The following is a 22,329-nucleotide window of genomic DNA, read 5'->3' on the forward strand; positions in this document are numbered from 1 at the left end:
TAATTATATTTTTCTACTAATCCAAATAAAAATGTGAGTATCCAAATACTTCATCATCGTGAGTAATAGCCATCATTAAATGCTCGTTGAATAATATACTATTAATAAAAAATGAGAAGTAATTTTAACCACTCATCCATCAGAATTTAAATGCATCGTTTTACTTCTACAATACTTTCTATCGTAGTGTTATTTCTATGTTTCAAAAGATGGACGGGTTTAAAATGAATGGTTTTTGAAAAAAATAAGATCAAATTAGGAAAGCGCATTTGTAAATTTTCTTAAAAATCTTCCTTTTTCTCCATGTAACTCGAAAATGATAAGAGATACGAAGAAAAGGTAGAGTACAAAAATATAGGGTTTTCCTAGAAAAAACTTATTTTTTGTTTTTCATTACTGTATCTTTTATCATTTTCAAGTTATTTGGAGGAAAAGGAAGATATTTAAGAAAATTTAAAAATGCGCTCTATAATTTGATCTTAATTTTTTTCAAAAACCATTCATTTTAAACCCGTCCCACTTTTTGAACATAGAAACAACACTATAGTAAAAGGTAATGTAGAAGGAAAACAATGCATTTAAACCCTGGTGGATCAGGGGTTAAATATACTTCTCATTTTTTCAAACTAAGCGAGATATGCTACAAAGAAAAATTGGTGAATAATGTATTTTAATAAATAATGAGAATTAATTTGAACCCCTCATCCATCAGAATTTCAATGCATCGTTTTACTTCTACAACACTTTTTATTATAGTGTTATTTCTATGTTCAAGAAGTTAGACTGGTTTAAAATGAATAGTTTTTGAAAAAAATAAGATCAAATTATAAAGCGCATTTTTAAATTTTCTTAAAAATCTTCTTTTTCTCCATGTAACTCGAAAATGATTAAAAATACGAAAAAAAGGTACAGTACAAAAATATAGGGTTTTCCTAGGTAAAACTTCTTTTTGGTTTTTCATTACTGTATCTTTTATCATTTGCAAGTACTTGGAGAAAAAGGAAGATTTTTAAGAAAATTTAAAAATGCGCTCTATAATTTGATCTTAATTTTTTTCAAAAACTATTTATTTTAAACCCGTCCAACTTTTTAAACATAGAAACAACAAGGAAAACGATGCATTCAAATTCTGGTGGATGAGGGGTTAAATACACTTCTCATTTTTCTTAAAATACATTGATCATCAATTTATTTTGCAGCATATCTCGGTTAGTTTGAATATAATCGTCTTTCAATATTGCTCATTTTAAAGATCTTCTCAAGCACTACAAACGGTATTAGTAGCATTTTATACCTCAAATCGACTGTTTCTCTGTTATCTCAAGTTGAATACACTGATTTGAGCATGCACCAAAAAACAAAATCTTTTCACCTACCATATCTCTTTTTTTGTGTTATAACTAGAAAATTTGTTTAATAACGAATCTCATTGTTTTTTTTATAAGCTACAATAATGTTTTATATAGTTTTTCTAGTTAGATGCATAGTTTTTAGGGTATTTGCAAAAACCGTTCGAAAAGGTGTTATGTTTCAATGAAAATGACCAATTTTCAACCACGAATAACTATAAAAGTATTGAGTTTTAAAAAAAATTGCAGAACAGTTTTTGCTTAAAATTAGGATATCTAGCTAATTCCGTGGCTATTTTAACCAAAAAATTTTCCACCCACGAGAAGGGGTAGGAGCCACCCCCAAGACAAAAGCTCACATCAGCATAGGGTAGACTTTGAATTAGGAGATAAGTATAGGCTAGGCCCAAAATTTCATTAAAATCCATGCAGTAGGATAGAATTCGGAGGTAATACCCTATTCTTGCTCCCATTGACTAGCGTAATATACTATTGTAACGAAAGAGAACTCTTGGCCGACCCCCGTATAATGGTACACAACTCGAGAATGACGTAATCGAATATTCGAGGCGTCGGTGGAGGGGTAAAGAGAGTTCGAGAACGTACCTCAAGTAGGCGCGCCGACAGAGCATGGACGAGTGGTAGAGATGAGCGTGGATTGTTCCAGAATAACGGCTAGAGTATACTCTAGTATACCCACCTTTTAGCGGGGGTGGCGCTCCAAATTTTACAAATTTTTAAAAAAGATGTTTAAAAAAAATTATTTTCCCCTAACTTTAATGGAAATCAAAAAGAAACCCTGCGGTAATAAATCACAAATAAGTGGCTGATTTTTTGGTATACGTTTCATTTAAGGTCAATTGCCCATTTTTTTCTCAGGGTGTTACATTTTAAAAAACCCCACCTGAACCGCGTATGCAAGAGTAAAAAAACTTTCAGATATTACCCATGTACTGGTGTTATTTACAAATTTGTAAAATGCACCCCCATTTTTTCCCCGGAACCGCCCCAAAAAGGCGAATTAATAAAGAAAGTGATTTTCTTGGAATCCTTCACACATCCTATATTAAAATGTTTCATATATAATTTTGTGCACTAGCCCGATCAAAGAACAATCTGACCCCCCAAAAAAAATAAAGGAAGGATGAAAATTTGGGAATAGTTAATTGAAATTGTCTATTATTATATAAGAAAAAGTTTACAATTCCACATCGGAATACCCCCTCTCGAAGATGAAAAAAATACATTCAAAATAAGACCGGAGTTGGATAAAATGACTAATTTTAAACAACTTTTCTTCTATAGAGTTTTTTCACTAAGTCAATACTTTTCGAGTTATTTGTGGGTGAATATGTTCATGATTAACAAAATAAAACATGTTTTTGGACGGTTCTTCGGAGGTAACTCAAAAAGTAAGTATTTTAGCGAAAAAAATATTCTTAGCAAAAATATAGCCCATAAAAATTTGAAAAAAAATGGTGTAAACAGGAGGTTTGTAGACCCAGTAGAAGCAGAGTTGCAGCTAATGAAAAGTAGGTTCTTCTTCGTCAAATTCCAAATCGAATATTTCAATGTGAAATAAACCAAAAACGGAGCACTTTTAGGGAAAATTCATTTTAACTTTTTTAAAGTGTTTCAAAAAAGGTTTACTTCTGTTTTTTTTTTAAAAACTTGTACTATTAAAAGTAAGTGAATTACGCTCAAAATATTGTTGGTCCCTTATATTTTTTGGTAAAAAAATCGTGAAAATCACCCCCTAATTAGCATCACATATAAATTTTAACATTACCACTTCAGAAGTTACTTTGTCTATGTAGTCCAGAAAGCCACTGCGCATCCGTTAGGAAAAATATTCTAATTCGGATTTTTTGCACAATCTTACTCAAAAAGGACTCCTTTTAACAAATTTCCATGTTGCCAGGACCAAAAGGTGGTCAACAATTTTTTAAACGTTTTTTTTTTGTTTTTTTCCTAAAATTGTTTTTATTGCATGGAAAAATTTTTTTTAAATTTTAAAATTTTTTTTAGGTTTTTTGGATCATTCCAAACAGAAAAGGTCTTTAGTGACTTTTTTCTAAAAATGATAGTTTTTGACATATAAGCGATTAAAAATTGAAAAATTGCGAAATCGGCCATTTTTAACCCTCAAAGACTATGTGAAAAACTGAAAATTTGAATGTTGCCAAGGTAGGTAGATATTCTTTAAACATCTACTGACGAAATCCCGAAGAGTTTCTTGCAATATAATATTCAAGACTCCTTTGTTTTTTAATTGCGGATCAAGCGTGCGCGACACTATTTTCCACAGACAGTATGGTGCAAATGAAAGGAATAAATTCGTTATTTCGAAAATCGGCGATTTTAAGGAAAAATCCCGAAACAGGTCGATTTTTATTTTTAAGTTATGATATTGTGGCATATATGGTATACTAGTGACGTCATCCGTCTGGGCGTGATGACGTAATCGATGTTTTTTTTAAACGAGAATAGGGGTCGTGTGGTAGCTCGTTTGAAAGGTTCTTCAATTCTCCATCAAGTAATGTAAACATTTATTTAATTTTTTATACAGGGTGTCCTTCTACTTCTTTTTTTGTCAAATAATTTAATTTACTTAAAATTTTTTGGACACCCTGTATAAATATTTATGTAAATGTTTATAATACTGAATAGAGAATTGAAGAACCTTTCAAATGAGCTAGCACACGACCCCTATTCTCATTTAAAAAAAATCATCGATTACGTCATCACGTCCAGATGGATGACGTCACTAGTATACCATATATGCCACAATATCATATTTTAAAATTAAAAATCGACCTGTTTCGGGATTTTTCCTTAAAGTCGCCGATTTTCGAAATAACGAATTTATTCCTTTCATTTGCACCATACTGTCGGTGGAAAATAGTGTCGTGCACGCTTGATTAGCAATTAAAAAACAAATGAGTTTTAAATATTGTATTGCAAAAAACTCTTCGGGATTTCATCAATCGATGTTTAAAGAATATTTACCAAACTTGGCAACATTCAAATTTTCAGCGTTTCACATAGTTTTTGAGGGTTAAAAATGGCCGATTTCGCAATTTTTCAATTTTTAATCGCTTATATGTCAAAAACTATCATTTTTAGAGAGAAGTCACTAAAGACCTTTTCTCTTTGTAATGATCCAAAAAACCTAAAAAACTTTTTTCCGTGCAAAAAAATAATTTTAGGAAAAAAACAAAAAAAAAACTTTTAAAAAATTTTTACCACTTTTTGGTCCTGGCAACAAGCAAATTTGTTAAAAGGAGTCCTTTTTGAGTAAGATTGTGCAAAGAATCCGAATTAGAATATTTTTCCTAGCGGATGCGCAGTGGCTTTCTGGACTAATGTATTATTTATATGATCTGTAAGTTTCATCGGTTCAAAGTGTTCCGTTTTGAAAAAAACTGTAGTTAAAATGGCTTGAACGAGTAACTAATCACGAGTTTAGGCAAATTTTGAACAGCCATAGCATAACCAATTTTTGTCTAACAAGAAAACAAAAAATCAAAAATATTCAGAGAAGCAAAACGTACATTTTATTACACTTTGAGATTTTTGGTATTCCTAATTGTTTTTAAGTTAATTCCATAAACAGTTACGATTCTTTTCAAAATAAAAAAAATGTTTTATTTTAAACCCAATTTTTTTCAAAACTGAGCACTTTGAACCAATGAAACTTATAGATAATATAAAAACTACATAAGTAAAGTAACTCGTAAAGCGGTAACGATTAATTTTATTTGAGAAGCTAATTAAGGGGTGACTTTCGCCATTTTTTTACCAAAAAATAAAACGGACCAACAATATTTTGAGCGTAACTCACTTACTTTTAATGTTAGAAGTTTTTTTGAAAACAAAAATAAACCTGTTTTTAAACACTTTAAAAAAGTTGTAATTTATTTTCTCCTAAAAGTGCTCTGTGTTTTGGTTATTTCACATTGAAATATTCGATTTGGAATTTGACGAAGGAGAACCTACATTTCATTAGCTGCAACTCTGCTTCTACTGGGTCTGCAGACGTCAGGTATACACCATTTTTTTCAATTTTTTATAAGCTATATTTTTACTAAGAATATTTTTTCCGCTAAAATACATACTTTTTGAGTTATCTCCGAAAATCCGTCCAAAGACATTTTTTTTTTGGTTAAAAATGAACACATTCACTCGCAACTAACTCGAAAAGTATTGACTTAGTAAAAAAAACTCTATAGAACAAAAGTTACTTAGAATTAGTCATTTTACCCAATTCCGGACTCATTCTGAATGTATATTTTTTCACCCCCGAGAAAAAATTGTTCACCCCGTATTTTCCAATTTTTGTAAAATGGAGGGGATGTAGAATTGTAAACTTTTTCTTATATAATAATAGACAATTTCAGCTACCTATTCCCAAATTTTCATCTTTCCTTTATTTTTTTGGAGGTTTTCGTAAAATTTTGCGTTCCCTGATCGAGCTACACGTTCTTTTTACCCATCCATGGACACTAAAAGCTATTTCCTAATGCAAACCCTGAAACCAAAAAAAATTTCATCAAAAGATGAAATCTTTTGTTTGCCATAAGAACGTTAATTAAAATAAGTTTGGCGAACACGTTTTTATACAGAACTGAAGATCACTATTTGCACTACAAATAAGGTCCTACACATTTTTTTCCTATAAGCAACCGTTACAGCACAGTGGCGCCGTAAACCACAGAAATGCTTTGGCGGGCTCCAGTTTTTGTTATTTTTTCTTTACCTGTTCATTTTATTGATAACGTTCTTATGGCAAACAAAAGAACACACTGTCGGCTGGGCTACACGTTATGACCTACGCATATTTTATTTTCTTGGCACCCTCTAGCCACAGTGGTGGTCCAAAATAAATTTTTGCTTATTTTCTTTATTAATTCTCATTTTTTTTGGAGTGGTTCCGGGGAAAATATGGGGATGCATTGTACGAATTTGTACATAACACTTGTACATGGGTAATCGCTGAAAGTTAGTTTACGCTAGCATAAGCGGTTCAGATGGAATAAAAAGGGGTTTTTTAAAATTTAACTCCCTGTAATTAAAAAATGGGTAACTATAATTAAATGAAACCCATACCAAAAAATCAGCCACTTGTTTGTGATTAATCACCGCCGCGATTAATATTTCATCTTGATTCCCATTACAGTTAGGGAAAAATTATTTTTTTTAAACATCTTTTTTTAAAATTTTGGGGCGCCACATCCGCTAAACGGTGGGTGATAGACATTTAGACATATGCTGTCGGGAAATAAATTGTAGGAAATATAGTCCTCTTCATATTTCTATTAAAGACATTTTTTGCAAAACCTACAGGAAGGGCTACGTTTCGCCAAAACCACAAATTAGGGATTCCGGGGAGACATTTTTGAAAAAAAGTTAGTCTCATTATAAGCACCCCTTGATATACCAGAAAAAAAAATAAACCTGAATTGTGTCCAGTTTACGAGGTTCAACTTCTGTTTGCTACACTATAACAGATATATTTCTTAAGCGGCGTTTAGACACAGCTATAAGTCACAGCAACTTATTGTGATGACAAGTTGCTGTGATTTGTTGATGATTGAAACGCTGTTTAGACGCTGTGATATGTTGCTGCAATTTATCGCGATGTGATTGACCACAACAAATTGAAGAGGGGAGTATTGTGTACATTTTACACCCTTCAATAAATTATAACGAGTTTTCATCCTAATAGATCCTGTTAACTTCATCACAAAAATATAAAGGTTGGGTATGTTATACAGGGTATGTACAAAGTTATAACCAATTTTATATGAAAATCGTAACAAGTTCAACTCAGTGTATAAAAATATAGCACAAGGGCAATGGTTTATTGATGCCATATTTTTTTATTTATTGTCAACATTTTTAAAAATGATTGATATTGCTAATTTTCTTTATATCTAATACAGGGTGAGTTAAAACTCAAGTACATTATTTTCTCAGTAAAATTTAAATGGGATACCCTGTATTTTATATCACTATTTAAAAGTACCATTACCGTACTTTAATTTGTATACAACATTCCCTCTGTCTAAATTTATTAATTTTCGAGATATTTTCATTTTTTAATGGACCAGTAGCGTGGCTACCCAGATCACCAGAATTTAATAAACTGGACTGTTTTTTTGGGTTACTTTAAGAATGAAGATTATAAAATGCCTCCAACAACAAGAGAAGAGATGAAAAATAGAATACAAATTGTATTTCGAAGTGTTAATATACAAATGCTTCGTAGTGTAGTGTAAGTAACTTATTCAATGACCGTTTTAAGCCATGCATATAATGTGTTAGGCGGTCATTTTGAACAACTTTGTAATTACATAAATATTTAAAATATTTTAATTTTTTCAAAAATGTTGTGTTTTGTGTTCATGACTTTTTTGTAAAATTTTTTACTGATAAATTATTCTTCGTTCTTTATTTGTTACATTTACATACAAAAGTAGTTTTTATTTGTTTTCGCAAAATGTTTGTTTTGTGTTTGTTTGTTTTTTGCAAAATTTATAACTAATAAATTATTTTTCTTTCTTGTTGTTACATTTTGTACTTACACAAAAAAGTAGTTTTTAATTGTTAGATTTTTGCAGTTACTCGAGCGCGTCAGATTATCATATGGGGAGAAACCTGGTACCCTGCAGATGTACCTCTACCATATATTGGCTATTAACACAGGGGAGTTCGTTAAGGGGGGCCCGAAAAAAAATCTATCTTTAAAAATACTTGAAATTTTCAGATTAAGATAAGGTAAGTTAAGTACATGCAGAAGAATGTAGATTTCAAAAATCTGACGATTTGAGCGAAAAAAAAAAGAGAATTGTTTCACAAAATAAAGGGAATATTTCGCGAAATAAACGTCAAATCGAAAAACTAAAAATAACGTGTACAATATTTTTCAAAAATCTATCGAATCATACCAAACATGACCGCCCACTGAGAGGGGTGAGGGGTAAATTTAAAATTACAAATGCAGCGATATTTTGCAAAATAAACATCAGATCGAAAAACTGAAAATAAATTTATTCTACATTTTTAAAAAATCTATCGAATTGTACCAAACACGACCCCTTACGGAGGTGGGATGGGGGGTGACTTTAAATTCTTAAATAGGAGTCCCAAATTTTATTACAGATTTGGATTCTCTACATAAAAATAACCAACTTTTATTCGAAACATTTTTTCGAGTTATGGATAGATGGCGCTATGATCGGAAAAAACGATTGTTGGAAATGGAAAATTAAATTAAAAAATAGCAAGTCCCACTAAAATGGAAAATTTTATTTAACCTAATAATCACAACCGAGTAGGTCACCACAGCGCTCGAGTGACTGCATATTTAGCATACTTTGCTCGCCTACCATATTAATCAGTAATCGAAAATTGTCAGTTTTAAACAATCCAGTCATGACTTACTCAAAATTTGGAAAGTTTTAGACCCGTAATTAATAATTTGCTCTGAAAACTGAAAATATCTCGAAAACTAATAAATTTAGACATAGGGAATGTTTTATAAAAATTAAAGTAGATACGGTAATGATAATTTTTGTTAGTAATATAAAATACAGGGCGTTCCATTTAAAATTACTGAGAAAATAATGTACTTATTTGCGTTGTGACTCACCCTGTATACAATATAAAGAAAATTAGCAATATCAATCCTTTATGAAAATTTTGATAATAAATAAAAAAATATGGCATCAATAATCCATTGCTTTTGTGCCTATTTTTATTTATACATTGAGTTGAATTTGTTACGATTTTCATATAAAATTGGTTATAATTTTGTAAGTACCATTAGCCTAATAAAATAAAAAAAGTCAAAATGTAAATTCGTACAGGTTAAATCAAATTTTATATCAAAGTTTAGGTGGGTACAAAAGATATTTTCAAGAAAGTATCCAAATCATACAAGGGGATCATTGTTTAAATAATTAAAAAGTGGTCATTTTTGCAAAAAAATACTTATTTAACTGCTGAGGTAACTCACTTATTACTAAAGGTCTGTGGGATTTTTTTCTGCAAAGTTGAAGGGTAAATCTTTCACATAAAACTTACTAAATTAAATTTGACCCCCTATTTATTTAAATAATTGTATATAAAACTTAAAAAACAAATTTGCAAAAAATTATTTTTAGCATTTTAAATAAGCACTATAAAATATCTTATTTTACAGACTAAAATGAGATATGTTACCAGTATTAAGCAAAAAAATTGGTCAAAAAATATTTAATAGTTTTGAGATATTGAATTTGTTTTTTAAATGTTACTATATTTTCAATTGCAAAAACGCGGTTGTTGCCAAAGAAATATTCACCTGCTTAAGATCTCATTATTTTTTATTTTTATGTATATTTTCGTTAAATGTATTGATAAATATAAATTTCAATTAAACTCCCCCCTAAAATGGCATTTGAAAATTATTCAAATTTGTTTATAATTTGATTTTTTAATAACGTCGCGGGGATTAAGTATTTTAAAATGCCGTTTCGATACTTAAGTTCCTGATATTTTTTTACTAATTAACAAAATTTTGTTTTCGTTTATTCTTCTTCTTTTTTTCGTTGGAGGTATATTAATACGGGCCCTTTTAGGGTTAAATTTTATTAAGAATGTCGAATCTCTTAAATGTAGATTCTAGACCTAAAAATATTAAGATTTAACTAAAATCTCTTAAATAAAATGTGGCTACTTACTGAGTTACAGGGTGTTTTATTTAAAAATTTAAAAGTTATTGTTACCAAGTACTTTAAAACTATTTAACGTATCTTTATCATACTTGGCAGAAATTGTGGCTATTATACACCCTACTAAATTGTGATTAATAAACGTTTCTAGCTAGTGCCAGAGGCGTATGACAGGGGATAGTGAATGATTGACTCTTCCCAAATTCTGCGCCACTGAGTGAATTACTATTTTAGCGAAATTTTTCGATTATCCAATACTTTGTATGTAAATAACTTTATTGGTATCAATAAAGTCATTAGTTTGAGAGATATTGGAAGTTTAAAATGAATGAATGAATGAATTAAAATAACTATGCCGTTTCATTTTTAACGTCCAATATCTCGAAAACTAATGACTTAGGGCCGGTTTTTCAGTGCTGGGTTAACCTATTTATTTTTTGGTCACCGAAATGTTCATGGTTAATCAGTTTTTCAGTACTAGGTTAGAGCTTAAACTCGTTTAAGTTCACCACGATTTTAACCGATCCCCGTTAGATGGTTTAACTCCGAATTTTGCGGTTACGCTTGCGCATTGGTGCAGTGAATGCATCATGTGATCATGTTTATTTTTTTGAGCACCTGCCTGACAGAAGGGATTAGTTGGGTTATGTTATTTTCTTTCATCGCGGGAAGTATTCTAATACCTCCTTATTATTTTAAGGAAATTATTATTATTGAAATTATAAATTATTATCGTTATTATATAGGAAGGTATTATAAGGAAATATATTTAAATATAAATGTAACAGGTACCTATGTTTACACTTACTGTAACAGGATTTAATGCGTGATTCCTAGTTATATTTTAAAAAGATTATTTTATATTTGTCTACACAGCAAAATACTTAATTATCTACCAAAGAGTCTGACTTTTTATTTCCTGGTCAATCTGTTCAAATAGTGATAAAACCGTGGTCTTTGACAAACAAAATCGGAAGAAAAGTATAAATCGTCCCAGTCATTCTAATTCTCTTCTCTTATGAAACCGAGGTATACGTTATGAACTAAACAAATATTCCGAACTTGATATTGCATTGCATTAATAATTTTTTTAATTTGGTTATGAAATTGTCTTTTATTTATTTTTCTGTCAAATTGATCATTATTTCTCGAATTGCACATGCGCACGTACAGTTACTGCTGCCAACAGAAGAAAAAAGGTGCTTAGCTAACCGATATTTCCTTAACTTAATTTAAAGCACTGAAAAACGCTATGAGGTTTAAAATAATGGTTAAAATTTAAACTAGGTTAGCTAACCAAAATTTTAACCGCTCACTGAAAAACCGGGCCTTAATCGTTACCAGTAAAGAGTATATTATGTACATAGAAAGTATTGGAGAATCGAAAAATTTCGCTACAATAGTAATTCTCTCAGTGCCGTAGAATTTGGGAAGGGTCAACCATTAACTATCCCCTGTCGTACGCCTCTGATAGTAGCTAGAAACTTTTATTTATCACAATTTAGTAGACTGTATAGTACCCACACTTTCTGCCAAGTATAATAAGGATACATCAAATTGTTTGAAAGTACTTCGTAAAAACAATTTTTAAATTTTTAAATAAAACACCCTGTAACTCAGTAAGCAGCCACATTTTATTTAAGTGATTTTAGACCAATCTTAATATTTTAGGTCTAGAATCTACAACTTAGAGATTCGACATTCTTAATGAAACTTAACCCTATAAGGGCTCGTAGTAATATAACTCCAAGAAAAAAAAGAAGAGGAAAAAAGACAAAAAAATTTGTTAATTAGTGAAAAATTCCCAGGAACCCAATTATCGAAACGGCGTTTCAAAATATTTAATCCCCGCGAAGTTATTAAAAAAAACCAAATTATAAACAAATTTGAATAATTTTCAAATGCCATTTTAGGGGGAAGTTTAATTGAAATTAGAATTTATTAATACATTTATCGAAAATATACATAAAAATAAAAATAATATGATTTAATACAGGTGAATATTTCTTTGGCAATAACCGCGTTTTTGCAATTGAAAATAGAGTATCATTTAAAAACAAATTCAATATCTCAAAAAATATTAAATATTTTTGGACCAATTTTTTTTTAATTAATACTCATAACATAGCGCAACTTCTCCTGTAAAATAAGATATTTTATATTGCTTATTTAAAACGCTAAAAATAATTTTTTGCATATTTGTTTTTAAAGTTTATGTATAATTATTTAACCCTCAAGTACTAACAGCCCGTCTCTCAGACGGCATCGCTTGTCGAAAGTGGGATATTTCCCTTCATAGAAAATTTTGAAGGTCACCCGTTTATGACTTTTCAAGTTGGGTTGTTCTTTAGTAATATTGAATTCGGCAATTTGCTGCAGGTTGTTATTCGAAAGATATTTAGGCTCAAAGTGTGATTTCCGTCTAATAGACGGGGTGTTAGTGTTTGTGCCCAGTTCGTCATTACACATAATGTACCCCAGTTTGTCAAAAAACATCAAATAAGGGAATAAAGACCCTGAGGAAACTCTTTTGAAATGGTTTGATGAGGCAGAAGACGACATAAGCGAAGTGAAATCAATTTGTGATGAAAATGTTGCCACTAACTACCATTGCTACACTGTACTAATTATAGTACCTGTCAGTTTTTTTTTGTTTTAACATTGTTTAAAAACCTTTTTATTTTTATTTTTCTTACCATTTGTTTAACTCGATTATAAATTTTTATTAAGATTCTTTAATTTGTTTAATTTTTATCACACTTTTTTTCAGGGGTAAAAAGGTACACAAACAATCCTTCCATTCTTGTTATAATATTTTTTATTTTAATAAATACAGAAAAACTAGATTAATTACTGTGTTTTTTAGATAATAAATACTTTCAGTAAGTCATCGAGATATTTTTTTTGCATTAAAATATTTAACAAAAACAAAAATTACCACTAAAATGTTAAACCCGTCTGTCAGGCGGTTAGTTAGTGTTTACGCCATTGATTTAAGATGTTAGTACTTAAGGGTTCAATAAATAGGAACTCAAATTTAATCTAGTAAGTCTTATGTGAAATATTTACCCTTCAGCTTTGCAGAAAACAATCCTATAGACATTCATTAGTAATTGAATGACCTCAGCAGTTAAAAAAGTAATTGTTTTTGCAAAAATGACCTCTTTTTAATTATTTAAACAATGATCCCCTTGTGTTATTTGGATACTTTCTTGAAAATATCTTTTGTACCCACATAAACTTTGATATAAAATTTGTTTCAACCTTTATATAAAACATAACAAACCTTTATATTTTTGTAATGGAGAAGTTAAGATGATTTTGAGTATAAAATAAAATATAGGGTGTTCCATAAAAAAAAAACATAAGTTTGATCTGCCACTATGTTATCGAACACCCTGTAACATTCTAATTAATTTTGAAATGTGGATCTCAAAGCTGGCTACAATAATTTTTGTTATTAACTTTTATTGCTAACTATTACTATAACGGATCTACGGAGCTTTACCCCACTAATCAATCACCCTGTACATATAATTCTTATAGTTGATAAAAGTATTATATTATTGTTGATTAATTGGCAAAGCCACATAGTATCAAATTCTAAGCATTATTAAATAAATGGTATCCATTTAATTGGATATGTAAATAAATTATAATTTGGTAAGATTCTCCTAAATGGACGCAACCCAACTCCAATTCCGCTAAATCGCTGTACCGTTTAGACACGACGATAAATTAAAACAACTCGATCGTTAGAATAGGTTGATGCAATCCGATACCAACTTCAATCCAACTCCAACTTCGATAAGTCGCTGCGATGCACCGTTTACACACAACGATAAATTGCAACAACTCGATTAATATTGATAAGTTGCTTGATTTATCGTTGTGTCTCCACGACCCTTTACGTTTATTTTTAATAGGTAGGTACCTGTTTACCCGATACGACTTGATATGCTTTCTTAGCCAGGGCTTTAATTTTTTGTGTTCCTTTAGCGTTTGGACATTCAATGCCATGTTTATATTTTATATCTCTAAGGAAGTTCTTCTCTCTATACATGACATCTAAATACTTTTCTGACATAAAATTTTCAATATTAGTTGTATAATGCTGCACAGGAGAAAATGGATATTCTTCAGTAAACGGTGGTATAACGATATTGCTACTCGTTTCTGTTACATCGTGAAGAGTGTCGTATATTTCTGAAATACAGAAAATATTCTTTTAGCAAGTAATAGGCGTACCTGAAAAAACCTTAAAAAAATGTGATAGAAGAAATAAAAGAACAGAAGTTATACTCTGGGCTAATTAGCAAAATACAAGGAAAAGTTATTTACCAGCAATTTTATTGCTGGAATCGAACCTTATTATTGTATGTATTAATAATATAGATATGCAAAGTCCGCAGATAGTGTGCTACTTTTTTTATAAATAAAATGGCGCCCAAAAAATCGTGTTTTTTCAATTTTTTGCTCTATAACTCCAAAGATTTTAACTTTAGACCAAAAACACTCAAATAAAAATTCACCGCAATTAAATTCTGCATAGAGACGTGTTTTTTTCGATTTACTTCGACGAAAACTTTCCCCGGAAAAAGGGGGTTTTCCAACAAAATCTTTAATTTTCAACTAAACTTTTAGATAAGCAGTTGTTAACAAATAATTAAATAACTTGGTAGCGTAAAAGCCCTTTCCGTATGTATTATAATTCCAGAAGTCTACGGAAATTGAATGAACAGTTTAGCAACAATTAAAATGTTAATTAAAAATTTACGGTCGCTATAATAACGACAATAATTATGATGCATAAGAATAACTATGATTTTTTCATAAAAAGGCACTATACCTATCTAATGTACTTTACAGAATTGAAATTGACTATTGACTATTTAAGCGGCCTCAGGAATATTCTAAAATTATAAACAATTTTTTGGTTTAAAGACAAATAGAATATCTCGAGAAATATTAAACTAAATTAAATCGTGAAAACAGTCTCCGAAAGACAGCGGCAGGACGCTTCTTTTAAAAGAAAAAACGTTTAATTATGACGAGTGGTTCCTGAGATACAACCGGTCAAAGTTGACCGGAATTTACGGCAAAGATATAAATAATAGGTTCATAATTTTCAAACCATCACTTTTTTATTTTTGTCCTCTTTCTCCACACCAATTTTCATATCTTTAAAATCCTCATAACATATATTATTATAATAAAAACTATCGATAATACGTGTGAAAATTGCCAAAAATAGCAAAATTCCAATCAAAAGTTAGGTTGGAGAAAATGTAACCCTCAAAGTTCAAAATCGGTATACGTTAACAAAATGCATTTTCTCGGCTTCCCATGAAGCAATTTCCTTCATTCTTTTTTTGTTCCCTAATTACTCGAGTAGAGCCATCGAACTAATGCATTATTAAATGTCAAACTTGCTTTTGTTTTGTTATAATAGATTAATTTATTTATAAGAACAGAAAATTACATATTTTTTCCAGTTGTAGGCTTTTTTTAGATAAACTTACTACAAGTGTACCTTTTAAAGTTAAAAACATAAATATTCTCATTTGAAAGCTGTTTAATTATTTAAACAATTTTTATTTAAACAAATTAAAATATTGTGTTATAATAAATAAATTAATTTATTATAACAAAACAAAAGCAAGTTTGACATTTAATAATGCATTAGTTCGATGGCTCTACTCGAGTAATTAGGGAACAAAAAAAGTATACCGATTTTGAACTTTGAGGGTTACATTTTCTCCAACCTAATTTTTTATTGGAATTTTGCTATTTTTGGCAATTTTCACACGTATTATCGATAGTTTTTATTATAATAATATATGTTATGAAGACTTTAAAGATATGAAAATTAGTGTGGAGAAAGAGAACAAAAATAAAAAGGTGATGGTTTGAAAATTATTATCCTATTGTTTATATCTTTGCCGTAAATTTAGATCAAGTTTGACCGGTTGTATCTCAGGAACCACTCGTCATAATTAAACGTTTTTTCTTTTAAAAGAAGCGTTCTCCCGCTGTCTTTCGAATACCGTTTTCACAATTTAATTTAGTTTAATATTTCCCGATATATTCTATTTGTTTATAAGCCAAAAACTTGTTTATAATTTTAAAATATTCCTGAGGCCGCCTAAATAGCCCAATTTCAATTCTGTAAAGTACATTAGATAGGTATAGTGTCTTTTTATGAAAAAATCATAGTTATTCTTATACATCATAATTATTGTCGTTATTATAGCGACCGTAAATTTTTAATTAACATTTCAATTGTTGCTAAACTGTTTATTCAATTTCCATCGACTTCTGGAATTATAATATATACGGAAAAGGCTTTTACGTTACCAAGTTATTTAATTATTGATTAACTAACAACTACTTATCTAAAAGTTTGGTTGAAAATTAAAGATTTTGTTGGAAAAAACCGCTTTTTCCGTGGAAAGTTTTCGTCGAAGTAAATCGGAAAAGACACGTCTCTATGCAGAATTTAATTGCGGTGAATTTTTATTTGAGTATTTTTGGTCTAAAGTTAAAATCTTTGGAGTTATAGAGCAAAAATTGAAAAAAACACGATTTTCGGGCGCCATTTTGTTTATAAAAAAAGTAGCAGACTATCTGCGAACTTTGCATATCTATATTATTAATATATACAATCATAAGATTCGATTCCAGCAATAAAATTGCTGGTAAATAACTTTTCCCAAAAATGGCCTATTCTCCGATAATCAGCCCAGACTATTAACTTAGCCTACAGGTAAGGAATCAGGAATTGGATAGCCACGGTTTTAGTGACCTCAATTGAAAGGATTATATTATAACTGTATGTAAAACTCTACACAGCTGCAGACTGCAGAAGTAGAAATTAGGAGAGGAGTTAGACAAGGACGTGTTCTCTCATTCCTGCTCTTTAATCTTTACTCCGAGTTTCTACTTAAAGAGACACTGAAAGATTCCAAGTATGGAGTCAAGGTGAATGGCGTAAATGTCAACAACATCAGATAAGCCGATGATACGGTATGGATTGCGAATTCTGACTTGGGTCTACATAGTCTACAACGTCTCATCAACAAGACCAACTTGACCTGTGAGAAATTTGGTATGAAAATAAACATTAACAAAACCAGATATCAATTCGAAAAGACCAAAACGTACCATAACGTTGCACAATAAATGGGTACATTTTAGAACAGGTCAATAGATTTAAGTACCTGGGATGTTGGATCGATAGCAGTTTAAATCCTGATCTAGAAATAAGATCGAGAATAGAACAGGCCAGAAAACCTTTCGATAAAATAAAAAAAAATGATTTGTAATTCTCGAATCAAACTCGAAATTCAACTACGTTTATCATAATGCTACGTCTGGTCGACTCATCTCTATGCAGTTGAGACCTGGACTCTTAAAACATCAACTGTAAATAAATTGGAGACCTCTGAATTGTGGATCCATCGAAGAATGCTCAAAATTTAACGGACATCGTATACCTTAAAATCAGGGGTGGGCAAAAGCCGGATCCGGCCCTTTTTCTTACTTTATCCGGCCCGTTAAAAAATCCCACAAGCAATTTTTCTTCAGAGTGTAGGCGCAAAATTTCGGGACAAAGCCAATATTTTAAAAAATTTTAAACTCTGAATGAAAGACTATATTGTCACCGAGGGCCGAAAGTCCCTGAAAACCTCTATAATGTTTATTTTAATAAGTTACATGGGTGAAAAAAGAACAGAAAACTTAGTGTGATTTTTAATTTCAAAACAAGTAATTGGACAAGTCCTAGGTTTTCACCCAGAGAAATCGAAAGTAGAACTGGAAGTCAATATTTGAACTCTTCGTGTAACGTCGGTGTCACATGTACTATTTCTGCAACTATAATACGGCACTTTCAGTTATAACATTTTAACCGGAAATGATATAAAACCAAAAGTATACATTTGTTCTCTTGATCTTGTTAGGGCACGTCGAAAAATATATCGTTTATATTATTTCGGTGACTTTAAAACAATACTTCCGGTTGCAACTCTAAAACCGGAAGTCCGATATCAAATTTCTCATCTTTAATACAATCCCTCGGTTATAAGCTTTTATTCGACAGATTATTTGTCATTCTATTTGTATTAATAACGGAGGAGTTATATTCGCAGACGGAAGGACACACGGACAGACAGTCACGATTAAGGGTCGGATTTATAGGCAACAAAAATTGAAGAAAAAGGCGCCTATATAGGCAAAGATTTGTATTAGAAAAGGCAGGAATATTAACATTTAGGCAAAATATAGGCAATAAAGGAATATAACTTATTATTTATTGTACAAAGTGAATTAACGTAATATTAACTTAAGGCAAGTATATTTACACATTACTATAAATAAACTAGTAACTAAATAACTGTTAATTAATAATTAAACATTGTAACCACTTAAAACTTTATCATTAATAGAAACAACTAAATATTTTTTAATATTTTCGGTCTTAAAACTATGTCTTCGATCACTTAAAATTAATTTGTACATTGAAAACGAACGTTCGACATCGACAGATGTAATTGGAGCATATTTCAGAGCCGATAATAAATCTGGCATAATTTGTAATTCCTCGGAAAATGTCCCATTCAAAACTTTAGCAACATTAGATAAAAACGAAAAACCTTCATTCTTGTCGAAAACATATTTCATTTTTTTAAAAATTAATTGACCGTTACTTCCAGGTGCCGATTTAATTTTCGTCTTTAAATTATCTATTAAGTTTACTGACTCACATAAATTTATCTCTTGTTTTTCTTATAAGGTAATTGTGGTAACTATTAATTTATAATTGTCATTGATATAAGCGAGTTCCTGTTTAAATTTGGGATTTTTTAATTTTTTTTTGCTTCTCGAATGGCTTCGGAAATATCATCAAATTCTGACATAACTAATTCTATTTCATTGCAGTGTTCAAAGTGAAAAAAACTGATTCGAGCCAGGTTCCCCACCTTTTAGTTACTGGTTTAGGTGGCAAAGGGACACCGGGAAGTCTTTCTTTATATATTTGCACCCTCAACGGAGCCTTTACAAAAACTTTTTTCATAAAATTTATAAAATTATTTACCAACGGAAACAGATTTCTTATTTCTTCAGCAATTCTATTTACCCCGTGGGCTACACAAGTGCAATGAATTAAATTAGGATAAAAAATCTTTAAATTAACAGCAGCTTTTAACATATATGCCGCAGCATCTGAAAGCATTAAAACTATTTTAGTCACTGGGATAGGGTTGGGTAAAAAGAGGTTTGTTAAACTATCTTTTATAAATCGACTTATTGTTAAATTGTTTGTTTTTTCCAATTCTTTAACGGCAACTAAATAAGGTTTTCTCGCAAAAGTTTTCGTTCAAAATTCCAATCATTAAATTAGCTATATACCTGCCGCATACATCTGTCGTTTCATCCACGATAATATACAAAAAATTGCGCTCTAACTTCCGCTTAATTTTTGAAATACATTCCACATAATATTTTTCCACAGTATGTTTTCTCAATGTACTCTCGTCCGGTAAGGATTTATTAAGATATTTTTCGAAAAGGCATTTAAAACTAGGGTTATTAACTTTATATAGAGGAATGTTACAGTGCCGGTTTAACCTAACTTTGGGCCCTGGGCGCTGAAATATTTAGGGGCCCCCTTAATTGCTATTCGTTGTCAGATTTTTTTTACAAGAAAACACATTTATGTATTTATTCCCGTAAAATCCATACACAATTTTTAGCAAACAAGAAGAATAGCAAACGTAAAAATATTCCAAAAAATACATTTAAAAATGTATAAAAAAACAGAAAATTACACAAAACAACACATGACAAACAAAAAAATATATTCTAAAAAATACATATGACAAAAATTGGATCACTTTTTTGCTTGCCAAGGCATTAGCAATCTGTCAGATAATACTATCACAATTCAGTTCCTCCAGGTCTTCGTTTTCTATAATACAATAATGATATGCGTCTAGATTTTCTTGACCCAAATTTGGCGTTAAATATATTTTTATTCCTTTTAAAGCCGAAAAAGACCGCTCGCCTGATGCATTAGAAATTGGTATCTTGAAATAAACTTGCGGTAAAGGTAAAATATTGGGAAATGTTACCTTTAGGTACAATCTTTACATCCCGGATGATACCAAATTTTATAAATGTTTATTTAACTTTTGGCATAATGTTATAGAATGGGTAATTTCATTATGCAAGTTCTCTTTGGTTTCATCAACATATTTTTTATATTTCACATAAAAAGTATTAATTGACGTCTTGACTGCTTCTCTATCTAGAGTAGAAAATCATCTAACAGCTGATGTAACTTCTTTGTATCATATATCCTCGTCTTCGCAAAAAAATATTTTTGCGCTTGACATTTCTTACGTCTCCAACAAATCGCAAAATAGATGTCATTATTTCCACTCCAATTGACACGTTTAAGTCCACAGTTTCTTCACGTTCACACTATTGCTTTTGCATTAACTCGTTCCAAAGTTTCTGTCCAAATCTGTGTCAATAGAGCTGTCTCAAAGATTTTATTCTGCAGTGTCTTGGCTTCATTTTTAATTGCTAATATTTCGTCTCTGTTATTGCTTAACTGGCAAAAATAGGTTTGATGGTCCCTAGTTTTTAACTAAAGCATTTACAGCGTCAAAAGTATCTACAAGCTTTGATTTCATTACTTCCAAAAATTCATTGCAAATTTGGTGAGAGATATAGCTAACTAAACCTTTTCATTTATTCGCATTCCGTTGTAAATGCTCAGCTAAGAAATAGTCAAATTTAGCCAAGTATACAAGACAACTGTAATTTCCTTTATGACGACTCATTAAATCCTCATTGCATCAACGGAAAGCTAGTCCTTGCTTGAGAAGCAAGTCATTTAGTATTGACAACAACTCTTCGTAGGACGTTTATCCAATAGTTAGCTTCGCATTTTACTTGCTCTTTCAAGACAGCGTCTATAACTAAAATCAATGATGATCTTGTTATTAATGTAATCATAGAGTTCAGATGAAATTTGCTTTCTTCGTGAGATTTGAGCAAAATATTCAAATGTTTCCAGTGGGTCCATCCAAACTCAGTTAAACTATTTTTTCAATTGAAAATTATTTGCACGGGTAACAATAAACAGCTTTAACACTTGCGCCGTACCTATATTAGCCAATCTCTCTTTTCTTTGCCTCTATTGGGTTTTCCTCTATAAAAGCTGCTTTTATTTAATCTTCTAGAATAAGCTTTTTCTCCATCTTCAAACATTTTTTTATAACGTTCTAAGAAATCACTTTTTGGTTTAAAAGTTCGCAGTTTTTATAAAGTCATCAGTCTTAAAATCAGATCATTTCGAAATCGCAGGTATTTCGTCATTTTTTTTTCTATTTTGGAAAATACGTAGATTATTTAGCGGACTTTACTTTTTTGTTAGTAAAAAGAACGGGCAAATACGGGCCCCTCCGGGATCCGGGCCCCTGGGCGCCCGCCCCAAGCGCCCAGTGCATAAACCGGCACTGATGTTGGATGCAATCATCGTCTGGCATAAATCAAATTTAAATTTTTGAACTGCTTAAACTATTCCGCAGAGATATTTGGGCTAACTTAGAGGAATTTAATTTTTCCAAATTACGTTTATGAAGTGGGGTTCCACAATGCTGGTCAATAAAGTACTTTTTTCTACTTGAAATCTGAGAATTAAAAAAAAATAATTAGAATTCTAAAACCGCTTTAGAATTTAGTTATATTGTGGGACGAGAAAAAAAGAGAAAAATAAAACTTACCGATTTGCCGAATGGTTTACAAAATGCTCCATCTCCTTCTAGAGAAAGTTCCGAATAAGGTGTGATCCATAGCTTAATTTAGATGTCATCTTTTCACACAAACGTCTAAAACGTTTTAAAACGTGCTCTTTGCTTTTCGGTATACGCAAAAAACTAAACTAGGATATAGCAATTTGTGATTAAACTCTGATACAGTAACCGACTGTACAACTGATAATAAACTAATAAAGCTTAGGGATTTCCAAATAGTTAACCCTCAAGTCTCGATCAGGTACATTTTCCTAGAAATCTGTTATATAAACAAACCATTGATATTTTGTTATTGACTCAAAATTTAATTATAGAATGGTTTAGTAATAGAATAATATCATGGGTAGTACCATGAAATTTTAAAAAAGGCACAAATAGGCGGAATTTACGAAAAAAGGCAAAAAGTACAAAAAACAATTATAATAGGCAAAATAGGCA

General features: G+C 30.6%; 1 protein-coding gene across 2 annotated transcripts in view; it reads right to left on the reverse strand.

The window, feature by feature from the left end:
• The window catches only part of LOC114326408 (outer dynein arm-docking complex subunit 4-like), a 135,405-nt gene that overhangs the window by 56,564 nt on the left and 56,512 nt on the right, over positions 1-22,329 (reverse strand). For both annotated transcript variants that reach the window (XM_050649871.1, XM_050649872.1), the window contains exon 4: positions 14,001-14,272. In XM_050649871.1, coding sequence (XP_050505828.1) covers positions 14,001-14,272 — 272 coding nt within the window. The remainder of the gene's footprint in view (positions 1-14,000; positions 14,273-22,329) is intronic.

The sequence above is a fragment of the Diabrotica virgifera genome, chromosome 4 (assembly GCF_917563875.1).
Source record: "Diabrotica virgifera virgifera chromosome 4, PGI_DIABVI_V3a".
NCBI lineage: Eukaryota > Metazoa > Arthropoda > Insecta > Coleoptera > Chrysomelidae > Diabrotica > Diabrotica virgifera.